Source organism: Numida meleagris, chromosome 12 (genome assembly GCF_002078875.1).
Source record: "Numida meleagris isolate 19003 breed g44 Domestic line chromosome 12, NumMel1.0, whole genome shotgun sequence".
NCBI classification, from domain to species: domain Eukaryota; kingdom Metazoa; phylum Chordata; class Aves; order Galliformes; family Numididae; genus Numida; species Numida meleagris.
Genome location: NC_034420.1, coordinates 12,303,857 through 12,318,185, shown reverse-complemented (window position 1 = coordinate 12,318,185; position 14,329 = coordinate 12,303,857). Strand labels below are relative to the sequence as shown.

The 14,329-nt window shown below is 44.5% G+C and overlaps 1 protein-coding gene across 1 annotated transcript in view; it reads right to left on the bottom strand.

Moving 5' to 3' along the window:
• Nucleotides 1-12,405, bottom strand: part of GLRA1 (glycine receptor alpha 1) — a 37,474-nt gene extending 25,069 nt beyond the window's left edge. The window contains 1 exon segment of the mRNA XM_021410850.1: nt 12,350-12,405. Coding sequence (XP_021266525.1) covers nt 12,350-12,405 — 56 coding nt within the window.

The following is a 14,329-nucleotide window of genomic DNA, read 5'->3' as shown; positions in this document are numbered from 1 at the left end:
GGAAAAAAAAAAACCCTGTCTGGCAGCAAAAGCACAAACTATTGCAAAACAAGTGTTTGCAGAGGAACTGTATCTCTGAGAAGAGAGGAAGGATCAGGTACCTGTGAGGGTAAATGGTGCAATGTCTGTGGCTCAGGAGACGTGTGCTGGGTTTATTGCTCTGGTTGGACTCTCTGCAGGTTGATGGAATGGAAGATACCTGATTGTTTACCCCAAGCTCCAGCTTGTTCCCCACATCCTGGGCTTGCACCCCTGGTTTAGGACCTTCAGGACACAACACAGCTCTCATAGGGATTACTCATGTCTCCAGTCACTGCAGATTTAGGTCTAGGTGCTACTGAAGTAACTCAGTACAGCTAGATTTCAGCCTAGAATATCTGCTTCATGATGCAAGTTTCATGGCACGTGCTGTTTCTGTGTTTGGGGGGGCTTGGTATGCAGCAGAAGGAAATTGCTGTCTGTGCTTGTTAGCTCTGACACAGCAGCGCTGCAGCTGCACAGCTTTGGGTCTCAGCCTTTGCCCTGTTCACTTGGACGCACGTGGAGCTGGCCGTGGCTTGGCCCTGCAGTGCTGACACCTCCACAAGCCTCTTCCCAGGCTGGAGAACATCCCGGTTTGTCCCTGGGTGGATTGTTTGATTTGATTGTGAGCACTGGGATGGGGACATCTGTTTTTCCTTTCCTCTCTCCCAAGGATGAGGGGGGTTATTTGTGACACACTGTGTGGCTGTGAGGGTAAAACACAGCACCTGTCTGCTGATGTGCCGTGTGCTCTTGGTGGTGGGTCTTTTTTTTTTCTTCTTTTTTTTTTTTTTTTTTGCCACTTTACATGCTGACAGCATCACCCCTCTGTAAGCCGAAGTAGGTGAGTTGGGCCAGTTAAGATCCTGGTGGAAACTGTTCTCTTGGGAATTTAAATCCAAGTACTTTCCTCCTGTGCTGAAGTTGATGGTGCTGCCTGCTGAATCTGAGTGGTCCCGGCACTGCAGCCGAAGAAGTTGGGGCGAGGTGAAAGAGCAGCCCCCCACTACTCTGCAGAGCAGAGGTGGAAGGGGAGAAGGTTGTTGATGACGCTGTTTGGATGCATTTAGTCTTGAAAAGAAAACTCAGGTGGTCCTAAAGACACCTGGAAATGGTGGGTGCTCGGATCGAGCGCTGCAGAGGAGCCAGCAACTTCTACCTGCATCACGGACCAGGAACTCAGCGGTTTTATTGACTCCGGCAGGCGCTGCGGAGAGGCACAGCCGCAAGGAGAACGTCAGGCGGTTGGGCACAGCAATGCAGTGCCTTGTCCATGATTAACTAGCGAGAGCTGCCGTACCCATGGCAACTCTCCCATGGGAAGGGGCTTTGCGGGAACTCGGTGAGGCCACGCACCAGCACGGCCACCAGCGCTTTCCATCCCACTCTGCTCCCCTGGGCTTTCTGAGCTGTCTCCCCACCCCTGAGACCTCTCAGGCCGCAGAAACTGGAGCTCAGCGCAGCCCAACCTGCGTTCAGCCTGCCTCTAGGGCTGTTCATCTTGTCCTCAGCAGCTGGAGGGAGGGGGGGGAAGGACAGACGGACAGACAGATGAGAGCTTTCCCGGCAAGGGGTGGAAGGGGCAGTCCTAAACCCCGCACCCAGACTGCTATTTCTGACTGCACGTCGATGTGTTATCTTGAGGGGAGCGCTGCCAGACGCTGGCCTGGGAGTGCTTGCCAGAGACTGCAAGCTGACTTTTTTAAAAAATAATTAGATTTACTATCAAAATGAATAGCACAATCAATATTGATATACAATTCAATTAAAAAGGATGAATCTCATTTTCTGCGTGTTCTTCTCTGTCATGTTGCCTCTGAAGCCTGCAGCGGTAGAGATGGACAGGATGGAAGGAGAGGAGGTGTGGGGGGACAAATGAGCCCTGGGGCTGGTTTTGGCGTGATGTAGTGCAGAGCTGAAGGAGCTCTGAGCACTACAGATGCACTCACTGCAATCCATGTGGCCGTGCTCAGCTGCTGGAGGTTAGAGGCCACGCTGCGCAGATGTGAGCTGTGCTGCTGGGGTTGAGGGGGGAAAGAATTGGGATTTGATTGTTTTTTGGCTTTTTGGGAGGAGGGGGACTGCTATTTGAGAACCTCTGTGAGGCACGGAACAGACTTGGACCTTGGGGCAGGTCAGGAAGATAGCAATGTACAGCAAGACTGGTGAGATACAGAATTTGAGAACGTATGAGGTTTCACCCTGAAAAAGAAATGGGCAGTAAGCTATGCGGTGATCTGCTTGGTTATTATTTATTTAATATTATTTTTTATAGGGGAAAGAGGGAGGCAGGGAAGAGAAAGGAAGCTTTGTGAAATATTGCTGTCTCCATCCTGGGTGGTTGTACTTGGTTGCTGTGAGCTGTTTAAACCAATTCCAGCTTTTGCACCAGAAGTAGCTGCATTGCAGTAGCCGCAGGATGCAATCAGTTAAAGTTTTGCGAGCAGTTAGGGATCCTCTGGGTTAAAGGTCCCACACACTGTTTTACCACTTGTCTCTGTGGCTGTACAGGAGCAGAGGAGCTGGGAGGCACTATTCTGCAGCCTTCAGCAAATTAACCCTTGATGATCATTCCCAGCCAAGGGAATCTGTGACAACTTTAGTGGAGTCAGAGAATCTTTGTCAGACTGCAGCATTTGTGTGTCTCCTTATTCCACTGCTACTTTCCTGCAGCCCATGGCTCCTACCCCATATGGCAAAACATCCTGTCTAGAGCTATAAAGCATCCCAATTACACTGATTAACTCTATGGAAAGACACCAGCGCTTGGAACAATTGCTGACACTGCCTGGACAGAGCAATAATAATAAAAAGTAATAAATGACTATGCAACCAGCTAGGGGGCAAAAGAAATCTGTGCTGTATATAGTTGAGATGGAAAGAGCTCACTGAGAGCAAACATTTGCCTGGGAACAACTTTCAGTTGCATGCAAGATCCCTGCTCTTCCAAGGACTGCTACTCAAACTCTCCTGCACAGTCACAGCTCCTTCTACTAGTCACAGAGCCACTGCCCTTGCACCCTTGCAGCACTGCTCTCCCTGCTATCTTGTGGCTTCCAGATGTGCCACAGGCAGCCATCAGAGAAGGTTTGTTCAGCCTTTGTCTTCATTCATTTATTACAGCTAAAGCTTTCAGGGGCTAGTATTTCAAGCTAAACCCATTTTCTTTATGCTGCTTCATGGAGGTGTGGGGTTTTTTTTTTTCTTTTCCTTCTCTTCTTTCCTCTCTCCCTCAAGGAGTACTTTAAATTCATTGTTCTGAAGCCAGAGGCATTCTCTCTGGTGCTGTTCTCAACTAAAATCTCTCTCCAGGAGAGAGCACATTTCTTAGAGCACAAGTACTGACCTTCTGGACGTGCATAAACTGAAACCACTGAGAAAGGTTTGAAAACATACCTCATAAAGAGTGGAGGATCACAAATCAACGCTCAGATTTTAACGAGGTGTGAAATAAATCCAGCAAACACCAGCCCTGAATTTTACATGCGCGTATACTGAAGGGTTTTAAAAAGGACTTTTAATTGCAGCTTCATAGAAAAACAAAGGAAAAAAGACCCTGTGAAGACAAAAGCATGTGTCTAGCCTCATGCACACTGAATATTCCCTTTAAAGTCAAGGGGACTAGTCAGATGTATAAAGTTATGCATAAACCACCGTCCTGAATGTGGTAAATAAAGGAGAGAAATGTCTTTACAAGAAAAGATTTCACATTCTAGGTGGTAATACTCTCTTCGTTGATGCGTTCTTGATTTAACGTTAGGATGGAGAGCTGCAGTGGGAACCTCTATTGACGTCAGAAGGTTTTAGATCACAGACCAGACAAGTGTCAGAGAATTACGAGAAGTCACGGATGCTCTTCTATCTATAGCTCTGCAGTCGCGCTATCAGTCGCATTTTCATCAGTTCAAATACTTTGCTACGGCAGCTTGTTAAAAATTAGTTTTAGTTTAAGGATTTATGCTGCTTGTTATGAGCGAATAAGAACGTTGCAAGTGCCATTTTCATTCGTAATAAATTGGAGGCGTATGAATAGAACCCTTTTTGAAGGGATTTAACATCCAGAGCTGAGTGTTGGGGGGTTTTATTTTCTGAAACTTTATTACAGATCTTTGCAGAAGGAACCTGAGCTAACACATGGCCTACCTACAAAACTGTGTGCCCTGCGTACAGCTTGGGTTCTCTGACATACATATCTTGTGTTGTGTAAGATGAGGGAGAAGAGAACTCATTTTGTCTCCTTCTGATAGAACTAATTGTTGTTTTTGTGTCCAAAAGCATTGTAGGCAAAGTGTGGCTTGATTGGCATAGCTTTAGGGACGCAGACGTGAAGCAAATGCCCTGCCCTGTAAGGGCAGCAGGGGAGAAATTTTCCCTCTGTGTCGTCTTTGATTTCTGGTGTAATTTATCAGCTTATTCATGATCTATAATGTAATGTAACTTCTGGAACAAACAGCTAAACTCTGGGACTCCAGCCTTGGTGGGCTCTTCTTCCTTCCTGGCTGCCCTCTGACTGGGTTCTTCAGCTCCCTGACCAAAAAACCCTGTGTTTCCAGTCCTGGCAATGCTGCAGGTCCCACATTAATGCAAGAGAGCAAGCCATGTTTGATGGGGTTTGTACTTTGTCAGTGGCTGATTTCTAAACCCACAGCCCTGTGTCATGGTGGCTGGAATGGTGCAATGGATGGGGCTGGAAGCTGGAGAACACTTGTGATTCACAGCTGCATGGGGCAGAAAAAGGAGTGGGATGCATGCGTTTTGGTTTGTAGGTCAGATCTTGGGAGCTCTGGTGCGGGAGGATGATCTCTGTCTGAGTAAGTGGGGTATGCCAGGAGCAGTTGCCTGGCTCAACAATATTTCTACAGAGGAAAAGCAGTGGGAGTCAACAGAGAGACAAGATAGTAAAGATAACCCATGAAAAGTCACTTTCTTGTCCACCCTCTGTCTTTGCAGTTCTTACAAGATAAGAGAAAGCTGCCTCACTTCAGAATTCAGAGCATCTTACTTTCCTGCTCCCAGCTGCAGTAATGCGTGTGTCGCACAGATCTTACTGTGATGGCTAAATTTCTGCCCATCTTACCTAGGGGTCCTTGTCACCAACAGGGACATTTAGAGCTAAGAATTGTTTTTAAGAGTGCTGATAGCAGCTGACCCTTACCTGCTTTCAGGTTTATACCTCCTCAGTAAGTGAGGGGAGGAGGTGGTTGCACTCCTTGGGGGTTTGCACAAAGCATCTTTTTACCCACATCATCCAAAATGAAAAAGCAAACAAAACTTCCAAAGGAAATCAAGTAAAGAGGATAAGTGATGGATTCTATCGGGTTTCCTGCCCAATTTCTGGCTCGCTGATTTCGCTGCCGAAACAGACGCGTGTGATAGCAGTCCGATCCACCATTGATCACAGCTGTTACACATTGATTTGTGTGTTTGTTTGCTTCAGCCTTGCCTCGGCTGGGGGACAGGATCCGCATTCTGGCTGCGTGGTCAGAGGGCAGGCGTGTTGGGAGCTGCTGTGGGCGTTCAGCTGAAGGCAGCACATGTGATGATTGATTGCACTGCAAGCCCTGCAGTTCTGTGCATGCGACACTCCTTGTCTTGGCAGCCTCTTAGTGGCTTCCCCCCCTTTTTTCCCACCCTACAATGAGGCACTGATAAAAACAGCGGAGTTCCTTGGCTGTCTGCTAAGGCATTTGTTTTCTTTTCTTTTTTCCTTTTTTTTTTCTTCCACTAGTGAGCTGTGAGCCACAGTGGAAGGATGGTAAAGGGAGAAATGAAAAGGAAAGCAGGTGCAGAACACTTTCGTTTTCCCCCTCCCCCTCAAAATCATGGGGTTTGTTAAATTAAGATTTCTCCTGTTTTTCTCAGCTAGTACTTAAATCCAACAGAGATGTATTTACAGAATGCCAACTGTGTCTATGTAGCAGCCAGATGTGGTGCAGTCCCCAAATCAGCAGCTTACCATGGTGCATTATATGGATGAAATAATTGTCTGCATAATGGGGTGTGCTCAGCACGTATAAATGATGGGTGCATCTGTCTCCATCTATTTCTGTTCTCTGCGAGATTTCTCTGTGCTTTGGCCCTACTGAGAGGCACAAAAACTACATTTCTCTTTCTTCATTTTTTGAGCATTGATCTCCTGAAGTATCCGTAGAGATTTAGCAGCAGCTGGGAGGTGTATATCTAATCCATAGCACCACTGGGATCGAAGCATGCAGACCTCCAAGACCAGATCAGCTAGAGCAAATTGACAGCTTCCCAAGAGGTTATGGGGGCTACGTTATTTTGCACCAAGCAGTCATCATAGCTAAGAGATACCAATGTAAATCTTTTCCCCGCAAGGGAGATGCTCTCTGTTGTTTGGCTTCGTAAATGCAAATGTAAATTGTTTGAATAATTTGGGGAAAGGAAGAGGAAAGAAAGGAGAGGTGAATTCTTTTTTGCTGTTTTGCAGGAAAGGTGACCTGTTGAATTAGCAATATTTAAAGTTGAGTGCAATGGAAAAGTTGCTCTTTTCTGAGCTGTGCAAGTAGATCTAGAAGGCAACAGCCAGACAGCATGGTGATGAAGCATCTCTGCTCATGGCTGCTAATGATCCTTCCTGTGCCTCGCATCAAAGCACCTTTCACAGCTTCCTCTGTGCTCCATTTATTCCAAGACCACGAGTGTTAGCAGCTTTCCCTCTTCCTCCAAAATAAGGTTCTGAGAAGCATTTGGATTTTGTTTTTTTATCAAAGCTGGTGAATCAAAACATGGTGGGGAGGATATGCAGAAACTATTATTCTTTTTGTTAGTGTGTAATGAACGTAATGAACCATTTTTCTTGAAAGGTAGTGTGGGGTGCACAAGTGTAACCATACTCTTCATAAGAATAGAAATCATTCTGCCTTTGCTGATAGGCAAAGGTCAGTAGACAGTATGCAAGACAATAGCCAACCAAAAGGGTAATTTACTGGAAATAGAGTTGCCCTGATATAATGTGTCACAACATTGAGAGCTGATACAGACAAATAAACTGGAAGTGCCTTTTGATTTCTATCTGTCTTAATGCTAGTCACTCCAGCATTCTCAGAGAAACTCCAGAGTTAAAGAGAATGAGCAGGTGAAACTCCGTGAATAGAATTAGGTCATTTGACTTAGTTGTTGTGCTTCTGATTTAGATGTTGTGATTTCAAAGCATGATTTATTTCTTAAAACCTTTGTCTTTCATCAGTAACTAAATAGCAGTTATATTCATTAGGTGGTCTGACATCTTGTTCTTAATACTGAAATTTGGAGAGCCCTTTTAACCTGCGTGTTAGAATGAAATGAGAACAGGCTTCTCTGCTGGTTTTCTATCACAGATCATTGGTCAGTGTTGGAATAATAAAGTAATTTAATCTTGGACGCATTATCATCCTAATTCAGATGCTGGAATCCTTTTCTGCTCAGATTGTCTTCTAAGGGTCTGTTGGCTAAAAAAAATTCATCTAACTAAGGGAAGTGTTTGCTCAAGAACAGAAGAATTGCTGCGTGCTGCTGCTTACAAGTGCTATCCTTTTTGACTTGAGTCACTTGGTGGGTAACGGAATGAAGGCGTTAGCCTTTAGTCTCTGCTATCAAATCTGAGACACTTAAAACAGTGTCGAAGGCTCTTTACTGACTTGCTTCATACAAGCAAAGTATCTCCAACATCTCTTTCATGAGAGGAGTGAGAGGAGGGCCAAAATCACATGCACAAAGCCTTGTTCTTAAAGGAATTCTTTGTAGAGGATTCATGTGATGGAATGCCCCAATGTGTACTATTCCCTCTATGTATAGATCTCTTTCCAGAAGCATCTCCCATCGTGTATTTGAAGAGTAAAGGTACGTTCTGCCAATGAGACTCTCTGCAGAGTAGTGTAATTTTCAGCAGGAGTAGGAGTGGACAACTAGTCTACATTATCTAAATTCTGCACAGCACTAGTGCCCCAGAGCTGTAGGATATTTTTTTAATGCATGAGAGACAGCATCTTTTTTGGTGATGTGTTTGTTAATCACCTTGCTTATCTACTGTTCTCCTGCTCATTGCATCCAATGTAAAAGGGGAAAGTTTCTGTTTACACATGTGGAGCCTTTCTTTTGTGCTGAGAGCAGGTCTTGGGCTCTTTAAGCCAGCTGATTGGATGGAAAAGTTAAGATCAAACTGTGAGTTAGAAAATATTTCACATATTTTAATTTGTCTTACTTGTGAGTGAATTGTTATGGATGGATGGAAATGTGTATAAAATCCCTGTGGGAGGCAGAGTCCCAAATATTTTGCACCTATTGTGAGATGACAAATTTATCTTCCTTTGTTGAATGATTCATAAGGTCTTCTAGGTAAAATTATCTACCTCATCGTGTTTTCCAACCTTGAATAGGTAACTGTTTTAGCAGGGTCTCTAATGGGGCTATCATAGGTTGCAGATCAAAGAAGCTAAAGAGTATCCTTAGAGCTGCCTAGTCTAAGGCTCTGCTCAATCATTTTTATTTCATGGAGTAGCTGACAGCCTCAGAGAAGAGGCATAACAGGTCAAAAGCACAACTTCTAGGAGACTTTAGTGTGAATAAACCACTCTTTATCTACTAACAATATTTGTTACATTGCTTAGCTTGCAGTTCTGTCAGTCTCTGGTTAATGTTTCATTCACGGGTATCTCTGCAGTGCTATCTAGTGCTATAGTGCTATCTAGCACTGCAGAGGTATAGCAGAAGGTTTGGAAAAGCATACACATTGTCCTTTTCTTCCCCTGCCTTCCATTTTGTTGCATTTTCAAGGAGCTGAAATCGGGACATCTCAAATTACCTATTTTACTTGAAAGTCTACTTTGTGAAAAGCAAAACAGTTTTTTTTTTTTTCTTCTAAAGGTAAGAATAGTATTGCAATAGTATCTTCTTATTTTAAAAGCTGAAATTGAAGAGCTCTGTTACTGACCAAAGGGAATAGGAAAAGTCTAGTAGTGCAGTCCAATAGTGTCTGAGCCTGTGAATCTCTCAGAGCAGTGGCCTTGAATCACTCCTGCTAGCTGATTGATCCCTACCCAGAAGGAGCTAACTCATTTTGGTTAGATGAAGGTCATGCTTCTGGTTCCTGACATACAGAAGAGCGATTAGGGGTAAGAATGAGGCACAAACCACTTCAGAGCCTCACAGGACAGTGTCCGCTTGGGTAAAGTGCGAGTTCTTGACCATCTTTTATCTTTTTTACCTCAGGCTTCTGCAGCAGTGTTTCTGGGTCACTACAGCCATTAAAAGGCTATGACAGAGCAAAGAGTCCAGGTAAAATCATCACAGGGCATGGGCAGTGTTTTGCTCTACATGAAGGAATTCCCAACTGAACTGGGTACGAAGATGTAGTGTACGTAGTTAGACCTTGGGAGAATATTTATATGCATCTCCACAGATGTAAGGAGGGCATATGGAAGAACCTGTGTAAATATTGTCCAATCCATTATTATTTTCAAGAAATATTATTTTGTCCTCCAGAGATGTGTAAGGAAGAATTGGTAAAGCAGTCTGAGTATCAGAGGACCCGTTTCTCCTCCCACTCCAACCCAGCTTCCATCCCTATCTCTACCCAGGTTGTTGGTAAATGTCTTAGTCATAGCTATGTGGCTGCAGTCTGTGAAGACAGGTAGCAAAAGGGGAAATGTTCTCCATAAAGAAAGGAGTGTTGGAATAAGCTGCTTATGGCAAATTCCTTCTAAAACACCCCGGCTGTAACAGAAACAAATATTACATTGGCAATACCATAATGTTTGCATTCACACACCAGCTGTTACTCTTTCCCACGGGGTCTTGTTTTTTAAAAGCCTGGCAAAGGACACTTTTGTTAAGCAACAGATCTACAGATCTAGTCTGACTTCTTGTGTTGGCTGTATTGCATTTTCTTTTGGGACTTCGGATTTTTCTTTTATTATTTTTGTAGTGTATATACTAGCATGGATTTTCTTTCCAGAATATTTTCAACAGGCTGGCAATGAAGTGTGGTATACTCTGTAATTTTAAGCAATGAATACTTCTATTATGGATTATTGGATTATCAGCTTGTATGTGTGTTGTTTTTTTTAAAAAAAAATACATTATGCATGACTGAGTGCTTGAGTAATTGGCACGCTAAGTTTATGAATGACTATTAATGAATAAACTTCTCTTACTGAAACTGAAATAGCAAAGCTATTCCCAGACTAGAAAGGCTGGTAGATTTTTGGCCTGCAATAAATGGAAGGCATAACATGAAGGGGGATGGAGGGTGGGAAGAAAAGCATTGTTTAGAGTCAGTTTCAGGCAGGAATTACTGAATTGGTTCTTGTTTGGAAAATGATTGCAGTACAGAGAACAATTTGGTTTTGTGACTTCCTGCAATTAAACACTATCAAATTTTCTTAAATACTTATTTCAAGTATACTAGACTTGATATTGCATACCTTTGATATTCAAAGAGGGCTTCATCTTGCATACCTTTTGTATGCAATATGACAGTCAAATGCAGAGTAGATGTATATACGTATGCATATATATGATTTATAACAGCATAAACATTTACACTAGAACCTGAATGTGCTGTTTTACTGAGATTTTGAATGTCTAGGACTTTAACTGAGCTGACAATCTGTGGGTACTCAGATGTGTAGAGTGATGCATAACAGTGTGCATCATAGAACAGGACTGGCAAAACAAATATGTACCAATTTTATTTGTGCAGGTAGTTCAAGGGAGATATGGCTTTAATATTACAGCCATCGGAAAACCAAGTCTGGAAATGCACTCTTTTTTCTTTTCTTTCCCCTTCCTCCCCCTTTTGTATTCTAGCTTTTCTGGAGAGCATTCCAGAGTACTTGTGCTGTTTAACCTTGCTTTTTATCTCTGCTTCAACGTTGTATGTTAATCAAGAGTTTTCATTGTGCATAGATATGTATATTTTTATTTCACCCCACTGTGTTTTGTAGTGCTGCTTATTCACTTGCGACTGAATAACACGGGAAAGAATGGCTCTGAAATATTGAGTGTTGTGCATTGCTTTTCAGATATTCTCACTAATAAGTGGTATGAGAAGGTATAAGTGAATAATAAGAAGGTATACGTGAATATACCTTCACTTATTTCCAGAACTTCTTTCTTGGTTTAACAGATAAATTTTGTTAAGTGATTTGAATACATGCTGTCTTTGATTTCCTATGGAATCATAAGAGAAGGGGAGATATCCTGATTTTAATGTTTGAAAACACTTTAGTGTTCTTAGAGAAAGGGAGCACAAGCTAGAAAGCTCTGTCCAGTGTCAGCAGGAATGTTAGTGTTATTTGGAAAATAAGAAGTATTACTACGGTGATGTACATACAAATAATGTCTGTTCTTGCCCTTTAAAAACTGTAAGATGAGACTATGAAAAAAAGTCAGAAACGTAGAAACAAGAGTCATGTAACTAAAATGAAATCTAAGACTGATGAGTAGTTCAGGTCATGAAAGCTTTTTTTTTTTTTCAGTTGCATACATCTGGCACCTATCGCTTGCTATACAGCAGGCTGCACCATTCATGCAGATGGGAAGAGTTTTTCCCCTTCCAATATTTTCCCTTGTCTGTTTCATAAACGCATTGCAAGGAGAGGTGGAGTGGAAGCAATTCTTGAAGGGTAAAACTGCTTCTTCTGCTACCTTACCCCTTAAGTGAGGAACAGAATGCACCTAAAACAAAGTCAAAATTCAGCTACTCCATAACAGGTATAATTGGATTAAAACTCCCAGTGACCCCTCTGGCTTTTGATTAGATTCCACAAGTGAAAGTTGTCAAAAACAACATGAAAGAAAAGCAAAGTTGAGGTAGGAAGATGATTACTTCCTTGCTTTCAGTGACTGCAAGCAGAGCAAGCTGGGGTGATAGGGTGAGGTCTCCTCGAAAGGGAAGCCCACGATATCGCAAGATAACAGAGCTGAGGAGCCAAAGCATCCCACAGAACTCACCTGAACCCGCAATCTTAGGATGGGGAGGGGGTGAGGTGGGGATATTTACCCGGGCAAATTCAAGTGCAGCATTCCCATCCACCACTAGTTGTCACTTTGCAACCAGCCGGGGTCGGTGTTTTCAGCACTGCGGTTAGCGAGATTGCGGTGCTAATTAAACAGAGGAACTCGCAAAGCTACGGAAAGTCCCGAACCCGGGGAGCTGGGATATCTAATCTCGGGGAACAGAAAGGAGGGGAAAAGGCAGCTCGAGAATGGCATAACAATTCTGTCTTAAGGCCGAGACCGTGCTGGGGTCTGTGCCCCAAGCTCGAGATGGGCACGGAAGTCCAGCCCGGTGTGCACGCACTCCTCCCGCAAAGCTGAGCCTTACCTGAAGAAAACGATCGTCTCCCACACGTAGACTCCGAGCGCGTTGACGTTGCACATTTTTCCAGCTCTCGCTGTGGTGTTTATTTTGTACTCCGCGAGGGGTGGGCCGGTGGGGTTGGCCAATAAAGTAACCCGGCACTTAGGGAGAATTGGTGAGGGAAGCGAGCCACCCCTCCCGAGACAGGCTGGGCCGGGGGCAAGGCCGGGGCGGCTCCCTCAGCACCCCGGACAGCAGCAGAGAGGGCGGCCCCGCTCAGCACCGAGGACAGCGCTCAGCGGAGCTCGGCTCAGCACCCCGGACAGCGGCGGTGATCGGCGCTCCGCGGCCGCCGGCGGCTCCGCTCCTCTCCGCTCCGCTCCGGCGTAGCCTTGGCTTAGCTTGGCCCGCCTCTCCGCTGTGCCCCGCCACTGCAGTGCTGCTCGGGGCCGGAGGACCAGGCTTCCCGCACTGAGATCTCCCTTCAGCGGGATCCCGCTCCGGACATCAGGCTGGCGAGTGGGAGAGATGCAGGGGGTGTAGATTGGCCATCGGGGTGGTGGGGTTGCATGGGAGGGGGGCGACCCTCAACAACCCGAGGCTCTAATCTCTGCTGTTAGCCGGAGTGTCTTCCTAATTACATCCACAGGAATTTGTCAGTGTGAAGCCGTGCTGCAGTCCCGGTCGTGTTGCTTTCCTGCTTGCCGTTTGGCTGCTGTTGATTCCAGCTTCCTGGGTTATTTTCCTCCCGAATAAGTTATTGCTGCTGTAGGGAAGATGTCCCATTGCTCAGGGCCAGAGTGGAGGGGAGTGAAGGGGAAGTTTCTTGGGAAGCACTCCCATTGCGCTCGGAAAGGAAGTGGCTCAGTGTCCTCTTAATGCATTTCATTTCCCCTCTGCCCTCTCTCCCCTGCTAGGGCTTGCCAGATCTTAGGAGTTTCTTGCTGCATTAATTTACTAAACTAAAAAAAAAAAAAGGGGGTGGTGGTGGTGGAGAGGAGGCAAAGCAGAAAGGAGGGGGTAACTCAGCCTCTCCACCATCCCAAGGCCCTCCTCTTAGCTGTGCTCATTGGTCTCAGGGTTGAAAAAACTACTCTAGGATGTGGTTGGATAAACGCATGTTGTTCAGCAGAGGATGTTAACCTTTAAAGCGCTGATACGTTTTGTTTTATTTCCATTTTTTTAACTCAAATCACTGTCTTTTTAAGAAGTCTCTGAAATCATCTCCCTTGGCATGGCAAGCGTAATGTGCCTTAAGTCTCCATCTCGTGGAAGATCTACTTGAGTAGCAGTTGCTATGTGTTGCTGTTGGCTTTTAAGGATCATCTCTGTTGTTTCTCTTCTTTCCTTTTTTTTTTTTTTTCCTTTTTTTTCCCTCTTCTTTTCTTCTCGCATGTGGTTTTTCAAAGAGGTTTGGTGAACACCAGAGCCGTCAAGGCTGGGAAAGGTAAGGAGCGTTTAGCAGTTTAATATCAAAGCTCTGGTTCCCTGGGCTCCTGCTGTGTTCTCAGGGTGCTGAGTGTGGTTGTTTGGGAGGGAGGAATGGGCTCCTTAGCCACAGTGTAAGTCAGAAACTCTGCTTTGCTTCTCATTAATTTCTGAATATTTAAATAAAAACTTAGCTCTCCTACATCACATAGAATGTTTTTTCCCTTCTGTTTTGTCCCAGTGTAAGGGGATTTTTCTTCTTTTACTTTGTTTACTTGTCCTGCGCTCTGTAAAACTCCTCGTGGAAAAGAAAGAGTCACTTTTAACCCCTTTTTAGCTGTTTTTTTTTTTTTTTTCCAGTGTATTCAAAGAATCTTTCCATCCTCAAGGTGGGGTGGGGGTGTGTGAAACAGACTGCTTGCTTCACCAGTACTGTAGTCCCCCAGGCTAGGAATTACCCAAGTCTTTCTTCTCATATTGTGTTGTATCACAAAGGATGTTACTCAGTGACAAAATTAACCTGATGTTTTTGATCTCCTGCTTCTATTTGTTTTAAACCAGTAAGTTTGTTTACCC